The sequence below is a fragment of the Peromyscus maniculatus genome, chromosome 2, assembly GCF_049852395.1.
Source record: "Peromyscus maniculatus bairdii isolate BWxNUB_F1_BW_parent chromosome 2, HU_Pman_BW_mat_3.1, whole genome shotgun sequence".
Classification (NCBI taxonomy): Eukaryota; Metazoa; Chordata; class Mammalia; order Rodentia; family Cricetidae; genus Peromyscus; species Peromyscus maniculatus.
Genome location: NC_134853.1, coordinates 41896279 through 41909243, shown reverse-complemented (window position 1 = coordinate 41909243; position 12965 = coordinate 41896279). Strand labels below are relative to the sequence as shown.

Genomic DNA, 12965 nt, shown 5'->3' with positions numbered 1-12965 from the left:
GCACATTTCTTCCTGTCCTAACAGAATATGCTACTAATATACATGCTTATTTATAGTGATCTAAGGAACTACTTGCAAAACTGTTAAACAAGGTACAGTTTTAATATTGTACATTTTGTATGAGGAGCAGGTTATCCTAATTTCTGCTAAAAATTTATTAGATTATCATGGATCTACTTTCTATCCAAACATAAAGTCACATCTAGTGAAAGACTATGTTCCTCTCTGTGCTGATTTTTTAACTTGAAGAGTTAGTCATTTCCTGGTGCCCTCCTTGTGCGTGCAGTGCTATATGATATCGAACCATGTCTATTTGTCATACATGTTCAGGATATCAGGAAACAGGACCCTAGTGAAAGCTAAAGTTCTCTAAATGCATTTGAAACTGCCCTAATAATTCCTAAAAGTATCGATGAGTCACTCAGAATGACAAATTCACTCTTCTGCCTTGATGGATATTGAGCTGTGGTTCATTGTGCCAGGACAATCCCTAGAATTTCTGAGCTGATTTTCTGGAATTTCTCTTAGAAAGTTTGTGAGCATGCTCAAGTTTACAGATGCTGTGAGGCTAGCATGTATCCAGCAATAAACCTGTAATTCCAGCTCTTCCCATTACCTATGCCATAAATTCAGCATGTAATAACTTGTAGCTATTTATCAATGGCTAGTTTGCTATAGGGAACACTGAGACTATTGACAAGGTCATTTGATGATATCAAATTTTTTCTTTCCATAGGGCCAGAGATAATAGATAATTTTCTGTTGTGGGATGTCTTTCTGTATGCTGTGAATATGTGTTTTTCTCATTGGTTGATAAATAAAGCTGTTTGGCCAACAGTGAGGCAAAATAAGGTTAGGCGTACATTCAAACTGAAGATGGAGGTGAAGAAGGGTGAAGTGAGGAGAGACACCAGCCCACCACCCAAGGAGCAAGCAACAAGATGCCAGAAGATCAGTAATGCCACAGCCACGTGGCAACATATAAATTAATATAAATGGGTTAATTTAAGATGAAAGAGCTAGCTAGCAAGAAGCCTGAGCCATAGGCCATGCAGAATGTAATTAATATAAGCCTCTGTGTGTTTTAGAAACATTAAATTATTTGGGTAACAATCACAATAGAGATTTTTCATAAAACACCCAAGTCATAGGCCCCCCAAACCATTGCTTTAGTTTGCTTACCCTTCAGAACTTCACAGTAAGATCTTGTTGCTGAAGACACCATATACTTAAGTCCATAAAACAGAAAAAATGAGTTGGTATTGACCTGGAAGTTTCACATATAACTAATTAGCTTTCATGGTGCTGAAAGGTGCTCTGCACCCTACAAGAGGAGAAAAGTAATCACAAATCTTACACAGCTGGGAACCCTGTGAAATACAATAACAATTGCTCTGTAAGATGTGCCCACTGGTGCAACAGTGGCACAAATGTTATGGGAGTAACTAACTATATTCTGATTGGGTTTAAGTCCTGCTCCACATCCCATACCATGAAAGGGTCAAGAGCCTGTGACTAGATAGGTCATAGACTCTAGGGAAGAACTTACTACTATTATTTTGCTAAATAGATACAGTATTAAAACAACTCCTGATGACTCATAGATTAATGCATCTTTCAACCCTCATCAGAGAAACTTCTTCCCACAGTAGACAGTATATAACATAGATACTCACAACTATTGAATCTACAGAGAATAAGAGACTATTGAGTGTTCAGCCCTAAATAGGAACTCTATAGCAAACCCTTTATTTCAAAGCTCAGGGATTATTGGAAGATGGGGTAGAAAGAATGTAAGAGCCAGAGATGATGGATTACAACAAGGAAATCATGTTTTACAGATACAACAAGGCAGACACACATATGAGCTCACAACGATTATGACCAGAAGACATAAATCTTGTGCAAACCCAAGCCAGACAAAAATCCCAGCATGAAGGTGCAGAGGTAAATAGATACATTTCACTCTTAATTGTAGCAATATTGGCATTTGATAGCTGCTAGGATAAGGAGAATCAGTTTTGTTTAAGGGTGTGACCTCACTGGGTAGACTGACCATGGCAGGCTCTAGATTCAAGAGTATTTGGGAAGCACCAATGGAATCTGATGGGGTAAAACAAAACAAAATGAAATAGAACAGAACACAAAGTTGAACAGATCAGTAGGAGTTGGGGGTGAATGAGATCAAACTACATTGTACGAAATTCTGAAAGAATTAATAAAATATTTTTAAACATTTACATCATTAAAAATAACATTACAGATTCCTGTGTGTCTGGGAGGCAAGTACTCCCTTACTATTAAGATGATCCCACTTCACAAAGAAAAAGTCAACATCTTCTAAACAGCTTACCAATTGTTGACTTTGCTTTGTGAAGAAAAGGTACCTCCAGAAACACTCAAACCCAATGGAGTTACTATAGAAAGAACCATTATAATCAGCAGTGGTCAGAGTAAAGTCAGATTTCCTTCTGCTCTCTAGAGTGGACACTAAGACCAGAAATGTGGAGAAGAAATGAGAATGCAAAGGAGCAAGGATGTAAATGTGAGGTGGAAGGAAAAGAAGGGACGACTTAGCCAGTGGGCACACACATGAATGTGACACAGTAAGTCAAAGGCTCACAGAAACAATATCACAGCAACCCAGGAAGAGAAAATAAACCAGAAAAATTGCATCCCTAAAGGCAGAGCTTCTTCCACTAATGAAATTTAGAAACTTAGACAAAGTACTTTTTCAAGACCATGTGGCTACTTCACACCTGCAACAAAAATACCAATTTATTTGTTGACATTTATCTGAATGTAAAGATTTGGTCCACAAGTTTGTCTTTTGTTTTTGTCATTATTCCTGTATTTTTAAAAAAAAAAACCCTTGGAACCTAGAGATATGCACAAGGTCTTTTTAAAGGGAAGTTTCTCAATTGTAATGTTCCCATTTATGTTCATCTTCACCAATTCACATCTTAAGTCATTTGGCAGAATTCTCCATCACACTGAGTTGAATTTCACAGGAGGAATGTGTGTTGAACAGGTGAGTGCTCTGTCAGTAGAGGTCACATCCTCTGGTGCCCTGTTATAACTATGCAGATAGAATTGTGAGTCTGTGAACACATATGCATACACACCAAGCTGTGAAATACGGTATCCTACTGAACTAGAAACAACTTACTTCTAGAGGTTGTCTCTAAACCCAGTTTTATAAATTGTTTCTATAGTTGTTGCACTTTTGAGGCTTGGCAGGAGAATTGCCTCAAGTTTGAGACTAGTAGTCTGGACTATACAAGGAATTCCAGGCCATTCTGGGCTTCAGAGTCAGACTATCTAGAAAAACCAAAATAAGTAAGTAAGTAACAAATGAGCTAAAACAATAATACTGTCTATGATTTAGAAGGACTCCAACAAAAATGATGTCAGCACATGGTGTGTGTGCATATTGTTTGCTGCTAGTATAGCACCTTTGGGTGTCTAGATTTGCCTTCACACCCCCACACATGAGCTATTGAACGGTCCCTCCTTCACTACCTCCTTCCTTTTCTGGGGACCCAATAAAGGTTATGTTTATTCTTCATCTGCTTTCTTGCCCTTAATTCTCAGGGTGTACCTTGCTATTTCTATTCCTCAGTGGCAGTAGTAGGAACCATTTTGCCACTAACTATTCTTGCTTAATATTCCACAATATCACTTTTTTCCAGTTTATTCTTATTCAGATCATTATTCAACCATTCTTCCCTTCCCTGCTATGGTTTTAAGTCTACTCCAAGATTCATATAAAAAGTGAACTATCCTTGCAAAGTATGGAAAACTGTAACCTTTAAGGGGTAATTGGGACCTAGGGACTCTGTCACCACAGGTATAGTAAGGACAATATCCCAGGAATAGGAGAGTTATAAAGGTAATTTTGTGCTCCTTTCATCCTTCTTGGCATGTGATACCATCTGCTCAAGGATGATGGAGTACAGTTCTCTTACAGTACCTTTGCAACCCCTAGATTTTGATTTTCCTTATGCACCAAATAAATGCATTTATAATTTGCTCAAGTTTGCAGTATTCTGTTAGAGAAGCAAAGCATGGGACTAAGAGACCCCAAAGAATACTGCAGCTAGTGCCCCACAAAGTCCTGCACTGATGCTTATTTGTCTAGTGTGGGTAGCAGCACCCACTTCATGGTGCTCAGAATCCAGTGAGCAGGTTGTACAGAGGCATGTTTACAGTTTCTGAAGTACAGGTAGCACTATAAGTCTGGGGGCTGGGGGGAATCCTGAGTCTCATTTTATCCTTTGACTTACACACTCACTGGGTAGACTTCTGAAAGCTAGTCAGTAAATCACTTCTTATAAGGATTCTTGAATGGTAAAATAGTGATCATGAGATTACAAAGTTTGCATCCTTGGTCTACTCATCTACCCAGAAGCGACTCTGCATCTGAAGTTCAAGGAAGTAGGGAGAGCTGAAAATGTAGATTTATTTTCATGCTAATAGACTTAAAGCCCAAATGAGATCATCAGAGAATCACAGTTATAGATAAACAAAGATATACCTTGAGGAGTCCAGTGTCATGAGATTAAAAAATCAAAGAAAAGCTAGCCATAAGTGGTAGAAGAAAATCAAGGTACCTGCCATGATGGGAGAACATGTGTTTTTGAGAGGGGCCATAGAAAAGTGGCCTTCTAGCTCTTACTCTAAGCTCAGTGACCCACCTGCATAAGGACCCCTGGCTATGTTGTGGCATCCTTATGCAAGAAGGGCTCAGGGTCTTTGGTGAGGGTGCGGGGGAGCTCTGTAGCTATTATCATAGACACTAGGTTCAATTAGTTGTTTTTACAGACTATCCTGGAAGAACAGTTGGATGGCTCTGTGGTCCCCACATCAGGAAGGTTCACAGGCTCAGGCTGCACTGGACTATGCATGAGTGCTGGAGGTACCTTTCGAACCCCACCTTGAAGAAGCATCCCTCCGTGAGTCTTTGGCAGGTAAGAGTTTGTTTGCTCTTCAGATTCACTGTGAGGACAGTAAAAGAAGCTAATGCTTAAGTGGGGCTCTGTCCCTATGCTCCACAGCATCTGCTTGCCTGAGCCTTTGACATCCACGTGCTCACAGGTTTGGGCAGAATATTGGCTTGTGCATGAGCCACCTGTCCTCAGACCCCTTTGCTCAGAACTGATGGTTCTTATTTCTGTCCATTTTGTCTTCTCTTCTTGACTGGAAATGACCAAATCAGACAACAGTAGGTATTGACAAAAACAAAAGCACCTCACTTTTATATATGATACTTCAATACATCACTACATAGATGGAATTTGTTATTGATAGTATAAAAATAAATTAGAGACAGATATACACTTCCTGGCTTGTAATTGAAAGGCTGGTGAAACCTTGCTGTCTAAGCAGTCATGAATTTAAAGGGGGCATGGCATGACTAGCTTAAGATGGTAACTGACCTTATCACAATTTAGTAAATTTTTCTTTAAAAATAAGTGAAAGTATAGGACAGTGGAAAGACTCTAAGAATTTGGAAGAAGTGTGGCAGATACTTTTTAAAATTTAAATTTTTTTGAGAATCTTATACATGAATTCTATAGTTATATCAATTCTACCTCCTTTTCCCCTCTCCAAATCCTTCCAGACCCCCACACCCTCTCAAATTCATAACCTCTTTTTAAATCATTTTATACATATATGTGTATGTTTGTGTGAGAAAGCGAGAAAGGTGTAGCAAGCAGAGTTCATTTATTGTCACAGAGAGAGAGAGAGAGAGAGAGAGAGAGAGAGAGAGAGAGATGACCACTTGGAACTGGATAGCCTATTAGGGAGTTTATCCTCAGAGAAGAATGATTCTCCCTCTCAGCAACTATTAACTGAATGTAGCTCTTCATCTACGAGCTGGGTCTTGTGTGATTTCTCCCATTCATGTTGACATTTTGAAGACAGTTGTAAAAAATAAAAGGCTAAATAGAATTTTTTTCAATAAACCTCTAACATGATTTATTTTAAAGACAAATAGAGGTTAATGATGTAAGAGTATTTTACTTGTAAAATAACATGAGGAAACGAAGAATGAAGAAATTCCCAGTACTTAAAGAAGTAGCTGTTATATAAAAGAATTATACAAGATTGATAAGACTTTCATTCAGCTTGTTCCCTCTCTTTTGTCTTTCCAATCACCTGCACATTTGAAGGCCTAGAACCTGCTTCCTTTTGAGTGAGTAGACAAATGGAAAAATACATAACAAAAGGGCTACAAGTCAAAGTAAGTGGTGCTTTAAAAGAGAGAAGTAGAAAAGCTTTAAAATAGAGGAAGAAAATATTAGTCTGTCTAGGACATCATGGGACACTACAAAGATGAGATTCTGTGAGTCCTAGGCTGTAAGAATAAGCACAAGTCCCATGCAGTAAAAGACAAAGGGGAGAATTCTGTTAGCCATAACCTGTAACAGAAGTGAGATGTTCTGTTTTTATTTCACAGACATACTTGCAATCAGTGTTTATTGCAGCACTGCTCACCATTAAAATTACAATCTCAAAAATAAAAAGTACAAATATCTTTACCTCCATTTTCACCCATTTCCCTGCAAAGAGTGTTTATAATAGTAAAGAGGAAACAACTTGGGGGATAGACTTCTTAGAAGTAAGTATGGGAGTGTGATCGAAATAAAAAATTGGGGGAATCCTTAAAATAAAAATCTGAAAGTCTACATTTTATGTCTGCTGTGAAATGGCTTGAAGATGTGCTCACATCTTCTGATCACATCCCTTTTGGAGATGCTGTGACCTGACCCCACAGGTTTACCATGCTGTCCATTATGACGCCACTGTACCAACACTGCATGGATGCAGAAGAAGGTCTAAGAGGATAAATATCAAAACACATTCTTCCTTTGGTTAGGAGCAGGAAATTTAACCATGCTTTGAAAAAATATCCTAGTAAACTGCAAATGAATCCTCAAGGTCCAACTGAATACAGCCTGTGGTAGTGAAATTCTGCAACAGTCCTGGTCTCTAGAGATATTAGTGAGGTCTAGGTTAAGGGAAATGGTAGTAAGAAGAGAGCAGAGATAATGCAATGGTTGTGACTGAGGAAGACAGCACAACTTTCTCTATACCATCTGTACCATGAATGTGTTGGAGGAAAACTGGAAATGCTAATAAGGGTGATGATTAAAGATAGGCCTGTGTTTATAAATTGCTTTTTTTTTGGGGGGGGGGGGTTCGAGACAGGGTTTCTCTGTGTAGCTTTGCACCTTTCCTGGATATAAATTGCTTTTTTAATGGTGATGATAGTAGGTGACATACAGAATAATAAGAAGATGAGAATGTCAGTATCAATTTTATTAGTGCCATGAACAATATATACTATATTGAAATTAGCTTCATTTGTATTAGTATTTTTTGTAAGTAGTCACTCTGAAAGCAGTAACATGCCAGTTCACTTTAAAGAGAACTATACACAGTTACCAGCATTCTCTACCATCATAACTTCTAGGCTAGAGAAGGCATTCCACATTTCTCAGTGACACTTCAATTCAGTCACATGGCTGTGATGCTCAATTGCAAAAGACCTGTGGATTCAGTTAGAAGTGAGTGTGGTGAACTAGACACAAAAAACTAAAAGGGCACCAGCAATACATTTTCATATAAACATCACTTTACTTTCCTCCATCAGATATATGTAGAATGGCAGATAGGGTCTATGTCTGGGTCAAGTTAAACTGTAAGAAACAGTTTATGATCAAGAAAGCTTAAGCATGGTCATCCTGCTGAGCACAAACTACTACAAAATTTAAGAAAATACTTTGTACAACTGGTCTCATTAAAAAGGCTTGAAAATGTGTGAATTTCCCTAGCCACAGTTATTCTCTTTCTGAATTACTCTTAACAGATTAGGTAAAATGGAATATTTGATATGAGTAATTTTTACAGAATTAGAAGACAAGGAATTCTTTGTCCAGAATTAGACTTTGTCCAAGCTTGTGGCACTCTGAGATCGAGCCTCTTGAGGTTCCAGGCCATGGGCCAGTACCTCTGTGATTTCCACCCAACGCTGCATTGGTAGTGGGTGAGAGAAAGTACAGCCCAGAAGAGAAACAGACCCATAAGCCAGGAATTTGGATGATTTACTAGCTGTGCACCCATAGGATATTTCCAGAAGCTTTGGTTTTCATTATTTTTCTGAAAACTGCAGCCATAATGTTTTCTACCTTATAAGGCTACTGTGAAGATTAAATGAAGTATTTGAATGATAAAATTAGCAGAATTTGGTATATAAGACCTCAACAAATGCTATTTTTACTCTAGTCATGAATGCTAAAATAGCATACTTAAAAAGTAATTCTCCACAAAGTAACATAACACATTTCCCACATTTTGCTTCTTTCTTTAATTCCACCTGCATCTTCATCTGAGGCAGACACTGCATCTAGATCATTGCATGCATATTATTGCTTCAAATTTCTCTCATTTTAAAGTCCTTTTAAGATCTATTGCTTAAAATCTCCCTTTCTTTTCTGTGACTGGCTTGATTTCCTAAAAATATTGTGGTTACTGCCATAGGTAAGGCATCCATGTGGTCACAGAAGATGGTACCACAAACATTGCAGGCTTTCTCTCCCCTTGATCATTTAAATGGCAGCTTCCCAACACAGGAATTTTAAACGAGAGAAGTTTAAAAGGCAAAATTTTAAATGAGCCAAGCAATTTCATGCTTTACATGTGATCAGTTCTATACTGTAATCCCGCCCAAGTGTATATGCATATATCCTGCTTTTATTGCTCTAGTTTAAAATTTTAAATTTTTAATGATGACATCATTAACCCAGGCAAACCTATAGATTTCCTGCTAGCAATTTTTCATAAAGAAGTACACCAGAAATCCAAATAAGCAAATGAATTGATGCTGGGACAAATTCAATCACGTAAAAGAGGAAGTAACTCAGAGCCCATGTTTTATGATATCACCAAGCACAGTGCCTGGAATAAGCTGTGTAACCTGTTAGTATGTCCCTCGGCAGTGCAAGTCAGACACTGCAGCACTCCTTCTTTGTCAAGCATTGCCCCGAGAATACAAACAGTTTTCTGAGTTCAGAAAGTCAAGTCAATTGGAGTGGGGGCTTACTGGGTCTGCAAGAGCAATTGTGTTCCTCAAAGCAAGTATCTTCAGCCTGTGTTTTTCCCCCACTGAAAGTCCTTTCTTTTCTCTTTGTACTTTACTTTTAAAGTTTATACTTTGACAATTCTGTGACTGAAACCCCAATGAATTTCTGCATCACCCTGTAAGGTAGCATTTCCAAAACACTGTCCAAGGTACAATACCTAAAACAGAAATAGAAGGACCTGCTTTAAAATTGTCACATTATTTTCTACTGTGTAGGTTAAAACTTGGAAGTAGCTAGGTGATGGAACTATATAATTATTTAAAACAAAAACTGGGTAACTTAGAATCTAGGCAATTCATTCATCATGCTCATGGACCATCAGTGCAAAATCCAGCCCCACATGGTATACAGGCATATGGAAAAGAGGTGGCCAGTGAAGAAAAGCAGATAATTACTGACATTATACAAAAAGGTTTTTTAAAATTAGAATATTAGAACAAATATTTTCAGCCCCATTATCAGCATAGCCACTGCCCTTCTTTGCTTCCCCGAGGGTTAAAAGGAGCCAAAGTGAAGTTACTCTTTGGCTTAGTCCTCATTTTAAATCAAGGAAGCTGGAGAAAGGCAATTCATTCTAAACCAATCAGTATTTGAAAGAGTCATGAAGGTGATATCTTACCTGAGTTCTTGGATCAGAGAATCCATTGGTACTGTTCACGAAAAAAAGTGAAAGGAAGAAAGAAAGAAAGAAGAAAAGGAAGAAAGGAAAGAAGGAAGGAGGGAGGGAGGAAGGAAGATAGGAAAGAAAAGAAAGAGTCTCAGTTGAGTTTATTTTTAACACTGTATGAGTGAAACTTTCCCCTACCTGGAGATAACACTAGTGATTAACTAGGACAGACAGCACCTGGCGTCTCACTGAATGGAATGAGTTTTCTTTCACTCTGGATGTTTTGGAAACAAGAGGGCAGACAACACAGTCCCAAACAGACTCAATCTAGGTTTGGTACACTGGGTGGCCTTGGCTTCTTGTTGATTAGACTTTTCAATGACCTGAAGTTAGAAGTATTTTGAAAACAATCAGAAACAAGAAAAACTTGACTTTATTTTTAATGAGAAACTATTCAAAGGAATTCCAATATTACTGCTTTTATTTATTTATTTATTTATTTTTGTGGTTCTGGGAATAGATATAGTGGGTTGTAGATTCTATGCAAGCATCTACCTATGTGCTACACAGTCCTGTGTATTCACATTTAATGACAGTAAGCAAGTTTTCAGAGAGAACTAACTACAAGCTTCACTAGTCAGTACCTTAAGTTGATCCCAAACAGTTCCTACATACAGGAGACAGGAACAAGCTTTAGCATTGTTAGTATCAACAGCCTTTCAAAATAAGAGACTTATTCAAAGAGCTTTGACTTTCTGCCTGAAATGCAGGGAAATAAAGGAATTCATGTTGGTAAATACCTGCCTACATGAGGATAAGCAGCATATGGAGGGAGACAACAGGTGGTTTTCAAAATTAGTCATGCTTCACAAGAAACAGTAGTTCACTTCTAAAAGAACATGTTGGCCCTATTTAAGGCTGTATGGCACTTGCCAAAAAATAAAATGAAATAAAACAAAAATAAAGACCAAAAATAATTGCAATTGAAAGACCCACATCTTGAAAGTGTGGTTTAGTGGTATGCCTTGAAACATGAAAATAAGAGATACAAAGTTTAATCTCCAGAATCGTGCTATTTAGAACAACTTGATTTTAATTAATTGAAATGAACAAGCTTCATTCTAATTAATGAAATAGACCATTTTTCTTAAGCATATATCCCATTGAGAAGTTTGCTGCACAAAAATTGAAAGCCCTAGAAACTTATTATATTAAATTTAAAGATACAGGATAGGATTACTTCAAAAGTCATTTAAACTAAAGCTAAATAATAATACAGGGTAAAAGTTCTGTTTCAGTGATAAAAGTCCATACCACACACAGAATTACTTGGCATTTGAGATGCACTGGTCAATGACAACAACTGCACACATTTTAACTAAAAATTTTATCCTTGACTGAATGAAAAATGTTGATACTCTGGATTTCAGTTAAATAGGAATTTAACTATGTTGACTACATATGTAAACACAGAGCTAACAGATACATTGCATTTGATTAGTCCCTTTGAACTGTAAATCCCAAACCTTCCCAGGAAGGTAGAGTTGCAGTGGCTCAGCTCTCCCTCAACAGCATGAACACTAAAAGGGAGTTGAAGGACAGCTCACCAGAAGGTTTTCAGATCATGGTGAAACTAGTTTTCCACTTAGAATTCAGGGTCACAAAAATATAGCTAATTATAATAAAAGTTATTTTCCTTGAGGGGTGTAATTGCCAGTCAATCCTGTTTTCCAGCTGTTTAGATCATCAAGGGCCTGTTTATATTTCAATATTACATTACCATCTGTTGGTTACAAAAAAGAGGGGTAGCCAACAAGTTGAATCTTCCAAATATTACTTTCTGGAGCTGCCTGGAACTCCCAGCAGGAACAGTAAAAAAAAAAAATGTTATCATTTCACTTGAACTAAGTAGAGATTGAGACTACTAAGCCAGACAGCATAATGAAAATCATTTTGGCAATTAATTATCCAGTTTTTGTTCCAGTCACTAAAGATCATCATTCTTGCTACCCAAAGGTTTCTGGGAAGCATTCCTCACTTACACTTACTACACACAAGGTACATGTATAGGCACTACAATTTTTCATGGTGTTGTAGGCACAGTGTCAGGGAGTCTGCTCACTAACTCACCTTCAGTTCCTTTCGAGAGAATATGCAATGTTTTATCTTCAATCTCTGCATCCATCTGTAATATGAACACATAATACTGAGATCATTACTTTGATATTGACAAAGACTGTGAAAACACATAATTAGAAATTCTGAAGGTCATTATGAAGAGCAGAGGATAGCCTTCCATGTTCCTGGGTTTCCTTCTGGTTCTATGGGATCTGGCTGACTTTTCTCAAGTACCACTGATTTTAGAGACACATCTACAGATGTTGGAAACCAGAGATAATAACAGAAGAGGGCAGATGGCCTTGGCCACAAGTGTTTGCTAATGATTTGCATGCTTATAGAATTCCAAAGACTGGAAAAGGGTTGTCTCATGAGCCATGTTTGTGAAGTGAGAACTCCAAACATAAAGACAAAAGTTTCGACTGATATACTGATTTCAAATATTTTCAGTCTTTCTGATTATAGCTTTTCTAAGTTAGGAAAAACAATTGCCTATGTAAAAATGTAACCCAAGGCAAATTCTTGTAGTGCCCTTCCAAAATACCATTGGGAATTATAACTATCAACAGTGAATTACATTTACTCTCCAAATTCTGGAAAAACTACAGCCATGAGATCACTCAAATGTAGAAGAAATGTAAAATCCAAGTGAGGTGCATGGAAGTATCAAATTCCCATCATTACTGAATACTTCAAATGTAATCAAATAAATGATCAAAGGGACACAAAGGCTTTCAAAGCCTTCTGTTTTGATATACTCTGACCCCATGACATCTATTCATTTTGCTAGAGTTCACTAATAACCTCTTAGTCTAATTCACTTCTGCGAATTTTTAGAATTCTTAAATGTAAATTAAGTATTTTGCTTGTGGAAAAGAAGAGACAGGCAGCATGAATGCTCTGTGGCTCCCATCCTTAATTCCTGACGTGAGCAGCGGCAATGTGACTGCCATGGTAATGGGAGCTAGGCTCCACTCTCAGAGGCTAGGTTGTGATTGAAGGCACTGACCTGCCATGGACTTATAATAGGGGAGCAGGTGTGGCAATGATGGACTTTAATTTCCTTTAATAAACCTTTTATGTGCCACACT

At 37.7% G+C, this 12965-nt stretch overlaps 1 protein-coding gene and 1 long non-coding RNA gene across 6 annotated transcripts in view; one reads left to right on the top strand and one right to left on the bottom strand.

The window, feature by feature from the left end:
• LOC143271819 (uncharacterized) overlaps nt 1–12965 on the top strand; it is an 81166-nt gene that overhangs the window by 3350 nt on the left and 64851 nt on the right. For 3 of the 4 annotated variants that reach the window (XR_013049027.1, XR_013049026.1, XR_013049028.1), the window contains exons 2-3: nt 1842–1947; nt 4825–4970. This is a non-coding gene — a long non-coding RNA (uncharacterized LOC143271819). Of the gene's footprint in view, nt 1–1841; nt 1948–4824; nt 4971–6176; nt 6514–12965 lie in introns of those variants that run through there. The other variant, XR_013049029.1, reaches the window with a different exon arrangement.
• The window catches only part of St18 (ST18 C2H2C-type zinc finger transcription factor), a 124213-nt gene that overhangs the window by 81495 nt on the left and 29753 nt on the right, over nt 1–12965 (bottom strand). For both annotated transcript variants that reach the window (XM_015986945.3, XM_076563994.1), the window contains exons 3-4: nt 11887–11941; nt 9769–9799 (exon numbers count right to left, since the gene is read on the bottom strand). In XM_015986945.3, the coding sequence (XP_015842431.1) occupies nt 9769–9799; nt 11887–11941 (86 nt within the window). The remainder of the gene's footprint in view (nt 1–9768; nt 9800–11886; nt 11942–12965) is intronic.